Source organism: Dermochelys coriacea, chromosome 5, assembly GCF_009764565.3.
Source record: "Dermochelys coriacea isolate rDerCor1 chromosome 5, rDerCor1.pri.v4, whole genome shotgun sequence".
Taxonomy (NCBI): domain Eukaryota; kingdom Metazoa; phylum Chordata; order Testudines; family Dermochelyidae; genus Dermochelys; species Dermochelys coriacea.
This window is the reverse complement of record NC_050072.1, coordinates 96,787,020-96,793,454: the sequence shown is the minus strand read 5'-3', so window position 1 is coordinate 96,793,454 and position 6,435 is coordinate 96,787,020. Positions and strand designations below refer to the sequence as shown.

Genomic DNA, 6,435 nt, shown 5'->3' with positions numbered 1-6,435 from the left:
TGAACGTCTCCCGTAAACATTTGGCCTCAGAAGCACATAGGAATTGGCGGTTGCTTGGTGTTTCTTTAAATGCCCCCCAAGACTTATCACGGCCATAAAATATTACTTGTGATCATTGGGGGGAGGGTGGGGGTAAAGATGTTTTACTTCCGTTTTTGTTCCTTCAGATTGATCGCAGCTGTTTTAAATTACTTTCAAAGTAGTCCAGAGTTGCCTCGTTTCCAAGAGCGTGGTTTTTTTTAGTGCAGGGGATGTCAAATGTTAATGTCCGTCGGATGCTTGGCGTCACGTGCTTAACTTGCAAGGCTCTGCCGCCTCTTCACTTTAAACCTTGTTGGGGGGGGGGGGAGTGACCCTGGGGGCTCCTCATCCCCTAGGCTTGGAGCTTGGTTGCGAACGCTGCGCCTGAAAGCGGCCGGACGCGTGCGGAGGAGGGAGGCTTGGGGCGACGGGAGGAGATATCTTTCCTGCGCGGGCTGCCTCCCGTCCCCACTCTGGGGTTTTGAAAGAGACGCTGGACCTCCCAGGGCGCTTCAAAGCCTCCCAGACGCGCCTGCACGTGCATCGGGCCCGCTGAGGACTTGGCGAGTGAAAGGGGGCAGCCGGCGGGCGGCTTCTTGCCCCCGTTCGCGGGAGTCGCCGAGTCCCTGGGCAACTGTCATGTGATAATAAGGCGAGCGGCGGGGGTCTCCGCATCTCCGGGATCGTTACAAAACCGTGCCGGAGAGCGCTGCACGGCCGCCGCCGCCGCCGCCTCCTCTCTCCGCCTGGCTCTCGGGCGGCGGGGCAGGGGCTCCAGCCATCTTCGCCGGCAGCCGGCCGCCCGCGCCCCCGCCCCCGCCCCCGCGGCAGCTCGGCCCCGCGTTAATGGGACACGGCGCCGTTTCCCCGGCTTGCCGGGCCGACGGGCAGGTGTGCGCTGAAGGAAGCAAGGACCGCTCGTCCCCCGGAGCGCTCCGGGAAAAAAACCCCGCCGCAAGCCCCCGCGATCGAAGTGTGAGCGCGCGGGGGGCCGCAGAGTGCGAAGCCGGGACACTTTCCGGCTCCAAAGCGGAGGCAGCGGCTGTCCGGGGAAGGCGAAAGGTTGGGGGCATAAACTGAGAGCAGCAGCGATTCCCCCGCCGCCTGGGTGCCGCTCTCCCCGCTAAATAGCCCCCGGGCGGGCGGCTGAGGGAGCGGCACGTTTCGGGCCGGACACCGTGCTGGGGGGTGGGCGGGAAAGCGCGGCGCGGCGCGGAGCACGTGACAGAGGGGCTCGTTCTCCCGCCCTGAGCCGCCGCCAGCTGCGCGCGGGTTAGCGGGGAGCGGCGCGCGCGGCCGGTGCGGAGTTCGCGGCGGGACGCCCCGCAGGATGCCGCGGGGCTGCGCGGTAGCCAGCAGCGGGACGTGGAGCGAGGGGGCGCGGTAGGCGGGAGACGGAGGGGGGGGGGCGATTATCGGGAGATAGGGTCCGGGGGAGCGGGCGCACAGGGAGCGGGCGGGGGCAGTGGCTGCCGGGGCAGCGGGCGGCGATGCCGAGGCCGGGGAAGAGCTCCTACAGCGACCAGAAGCCCCCCTACTCCTACATCTCGCTGACGGCCATGGCCATCCAGCACTCGGCCGAGAAGATGCTGCCCCTGAGCGACATCTACAAGTTCATCATGGAGCGCTTCCCCTACTACCGGGAGCACACGCAGCGCTGGCAGAACTCCCTGCGCCACAACCTCTCCTTCAACGACTGCTTCATCAAGATCCCGCGCCGGCCCGACCAGCCGGGCAAGGGCAGCTTCTGGGCGCTGCACCCGGACTGCGGCGACATGTTCGAGAACGGCAGCTTCCTGCGGCGCCGCAAGCGCTTCAAGGTGCTGCGCCCCGAGCCGCCGCTGCCCGGCGGGGTGCCCAAGGGCCCCGCGCCCCCGCCGCACGTGGTGCACTACTTCCACCCGCAGCACCCGGGCAAGATGCCGGGCCTGGGCACCTCGGTGGCTGCCGCCGCCGCGGCCGGCGTCGGGAGGCTGCCCCAGTTCCAGCCCTACGGCCTCAATGGGAGCAGCCCGTCGTCCGGCTTCAAACACCCCTTCGCCATCGAGAACATCATCGGGAGAGATTATAAGGGGGTGATCCAGGCCAGCGGGCTGCCCTGGGCTTCAGTGATGCACCATCTCGGGTACCCGGTGTCCAGCCAGCTCAGCAACATGGTCAGCTCGGTGTGGCCGCACGTGGGGGTGATGGACTCGATGGCCAGCGTGCCCGTGTCTCACGAGTATGGACCATTTGGGGTGCCCATGAAGGCTCTCTGCCACCCACCGGGCCAGACTATGCCAGCGGTTCCTGTGCCCATCAAACCCACGCCAGCTCTGCCACCTGTGTCTGCCATCCCCGTGCTGACCGTCAACCCTTCGCAGATCTGCCCTTCCACTTCTCCAGCGTCGTCTTCCCTCCTTGGGCAGACCCCGCCAACCCCCTCCGAGGGCAAGAGCCCCTTACACTCTGTGCTAGTACATTCCTGAAGGGCACTGGCAGAGAGAGAGAGAGAGACACCTAGCCACAAGGGGTGTATTTGTAGGGGCAAGGAATGTATCTGAGAAATGGGCTCTTAAATGGTTTGATTAATATAACTATCTGGTGTCTGTGTTTATATATTGTACAATCAGATTACTCAGAGCCAGGTTTCAGGTAAGAGCTTCTATTGTTGTTAACTATTATAAAACTAAGTGATGAAAAGGTGATGTGAAAAGTCATAGTGGCTGCTGAAGTCAACCCTGGTCCATTTCTGAACAGAGGAAAGTGCTGGGTGGGCAGCACATCGGAGTGGGTCTAAAATCCAGATACATAAGAGCTCAGCAGTCAGAGTGGAATCGTTCAGCATTATATATTTTAAACGGAATAATATTTCTGCAGCCGGGATATCAAAAAACACTGCTAAGATTCGAGATGAGAATCTGTGCAAAATAAAGGATTCTCGAGTAGTTAGGGTAAAAGGAAATTATTTTTAGAAACTTATTTCCTTAAGATAAAGAGTTGGATAAAATTGCCATTAAAATTTGATTTTAAAAATATCTCAAAGGGAAACTGGTTTGTGTTTCTCTGCTGGATAGCGAGACTGATCTTGCTTTGAAAGGGACACCAAAGCAATTACCGTTGACAATAGCAAACAACAAGGGATTAAAGTGGGAGACTCTCGATTGCAAAAGTATATTTCGCAAAACAATAGAGAAATTATTAGTAGGAATTTAAAGTGCAGCTGCATTAACAGCAAAGGGCTCTTTTAAATATGGGTAAGTAGTCATGACTCTGTATTCTTGTTTGCAGTGTTGTTGCAGTGTATTGCAGAATATCAGAAACACGAAGTGGATGGAGTAACATATTTTACTGGACCAACTTCTGTTGGTGAAACAAACACGCTTTTGAGCTTCACAGGTCTTCAGGACTTGCAGAAGAGGTCTGTGTAGCTCGAAAGCTTGTCTCTTCATCAACAGAAGTTGACCAATAAAAGATATTACCTCACTCACCTTGATGCTGTATATTCTTTACATTTTGCAGTGAATGAATATTTAACCGTGGGGAAGGAAACATTTTTATAGAGGACACTTTAATAAAACAAATGAGTGGAACGTAGCATTGCCTTGTGAACTTGTAACATGTCTCTCAATTTTCTGTTTTCTTCTCAAAATAAAAAATCCCCGCAATTTGTGAATTAAGCTTTTCACATCACCTTTTAACAACTCACAGCTATAGCTATTTTATGTGTGTTGCTTGGTGTGTATTTCAGCTGAGTTTGAACACTAAGAACTGCTGAATGAGAAGTATAAAACAAAGATTTTTTTAAAAAATCACAGGAAAAGCACTTTACTGAAGAAAAAAAACTTCCAACAGAAAAGAAGAAAGTTATGAAGCAAACCTCTCAAAAGTCACATTTTGTTTCTTTGACTGATGAATCCCAGTTGGTTTGTGAATGATTGTTACCGTTGTCCGTCTGCCATGCTGTACAGTACACCAATGTTTTATTAAAACCGAGCTATTGATTTGCTTCTGCTGGCGCTGCTGTTTAGGATTTTTCACTTGTTGTCACCCCAGATGGGCATTTTCCTCCGAGAGATTTGTGCTCATAATAGTTTTATGCATTAGGAACCTCCCAAACATACACACAAATACACAAACGTTTCTGGTGCTGTGTTCTGCTAGGCATAAAAGAAGGAATTCTGTGGAAAATAAGCTTGCTATGTCATAGAGAAATTCTTCATCCACTTCCACTTGATCTGTTCATTTCGTCTAGTTGGAGAGTTTGTTCTGAAGTTTCTACTTTTTTCTCAGCCTTAACTTCAAATATGCGCCTGCCCTTATACTTCCGCTAATGAAAGAACAGAAGTTTTGCAGGTGTTGTACACTGACCTAATATCCTGCTCCTTCTCTTCCATACCGATGCTGGGAGAGGGGTGGAAAGAAAGGAGAAAGTAAATGAAGCTGTGAAGGTAGGGCCGGGGGACACTTAGTCTGATGCTGATTCCATTGAAGCTAATTGGAATTATGCCATTGATTTCAGTGGGTACAGGCTCGGGTTCACTATATATAGTTATATATATCGGCTATAGTTTTCTCACCAGATAAGCCTGAAACCTTCTGAGTCATTCGTTTTTAAATTTGTATCGAAGGGATCTGCTTATAGGGTTTGCCGGGATTCCAGATATCCAGATTGCAGTCCAAGTCTTTGCTTTAGAGGAGGATGGCTGGGATCTAAACCAATTGCTTTCGCCTTCTTTGGTGATACCGATCTATTCGAAACTTCGTCTGGGAAAGGAAAACCTGTTGCAACCTCCGTGGTCTAGGCTGAAACTGCATCTAGCTTTCCTAAAACACACTGTGGCAGTATCTGTGCACTTTAAATTCCACTGGAATAGTTCCATCCGATCCAGAGGGTGGGTTGACTTTAATTTCCAGAATCAAAATAACTCTTAGAACAGCGAAGAAGAAAAAAACTGCGAATGAAGCACAGATCCGAATCCCGGTTTGGAAATCAGATGGGGGAACGACGCAAGAAAAGTTTTTCATCGCAGACATGCCGGGCAGGAATTCAGTATAAAAAATTACAAGAAATAGATAGCTTCCCTTAGATTTTACATGTGAACAAACTTCGATATTTCTATAGTTACATTTTGTTATAAATTAAGCGATTTCCAAAATGTTTTAAATTTAAATTTACTTCCGGCTATTCAAAGCCCTATAATTGTTTTTAAATACACTAAAAATCGCTCTTGATGTAAAAATGTGCTCTTTTTAGAATTAGTACACTGTCTAGATTTTTCTTTTCTTTTTCTTGTTAAATCCGGACAGTTTTTAAAGCAACCCATCTCATTTTTGTATAGTTGATTGCAGCTATTTTGGGACATAACAGAAAGAAAGATGGAGGCTTTTCCCTGACTTCAATGAAAGTAGGAGCTGACCCTTACATTGGTATGGGCACGATTTTCTAATATATCTTAGAAAAGATTTTTTTCCCCCGAGCAATACACGTAGTACAGGAGATGAGAAATACAGAGCAAAGGAAGAAATAGCCAGACTGCGAATTACTTAGAAGATTCATTTCTGAGTGGAAGCTCCACTTGATTCAACAAGAATATTGGTGCTAGAAGCAGGGATGGAATTGTGCAGAGTGCAGATGAGATGTTGATCGGCTGTAGACAAACTCTGCCAAGGCAAGTGAAAGGGATTATGCTACTAGAGGGTTCTCTAGTATATCTACTCTTCCCTCTTGTAGTTGTTTCTCAGAGAAAACTACACTGTCTGTCTGTCTGTCAAATAACTTGTATTCGGGGGTCATGGGTTCTTATTCCAAAGAGAATTGATTTTGCCAGCCTTTAACTCATCAGATATGATACAGCAGTCATAAAAGGGCTGTGACTAGAGAGAGAGGAAACAATGAGAGAGGCACAGGTGACAATTAAGTAGAGTTACTAGACATCCACGATCTTTGACAAATTCCTTCCTTTGACACCTTAGAGACTAACAAATTTATTAGAGCATAAGCTTTCGTGAGCTACAGCTCACTTCATCGGATGCATTTGGTGGGGAAAAAAAAAAGGTTTTTTTTTTTTTTTTTCCACCAAATGCATCCGATGAAGTGAGCTGTAGCTCACGAAAGCTTATGCTCTAATAAATTTGTTAGTCTCTAAGGTGCCACAAGTACTCCTTTTCTTTTTGCAAATACAGACTAACACGGCTGCTACTCTGAATCCTTCCTTTGACACGCTGTTTTTGCCCGTGGTTCTAACGATGCAGATCCGGCTCCTGCAAAACTCCATCGGACTTCAACAGGCGGTTAGCCTGGGCACAAGCGCCCAAAGGAAGCGAACCTCTCATCAAAGCACGCTTTAGGGATCCGGAGATGTGTAGGCAGAATGCCTTGTAGTGAGGATTATCGATCATGATCTTTTCTCAACATACAAAAAATGATAGTGA

At 49.6% G+C, this 6,435-nt stretch overlaps 1 protein-coding gene across 1 annotated transcript; it reads left to right on the top strand.

The window, feature by feature from the left end:
• Positions 1 to 1,495: 1,495 nt before the first annotated feature.
• On the top strand, positions 1,496 to 3,965 carry FOXB2 (forkhead box B2). Its single transcript, XM_038402892.2, has one exon. It carries the CDS (start codon positions 1,512 to 1,514, stop codon positions 2,487 to 2,489), a length of 978 nt encoding a protein of 325 aa, XP_038258820.1. The 5' UTR covers positions 1,496 to 1,511; the 3' UTR covers positions 2,490 to 3,965.
• The last annotated feature ends 2,470 nt before the right edge of the window (positions 3,966 to 6,435 follow it).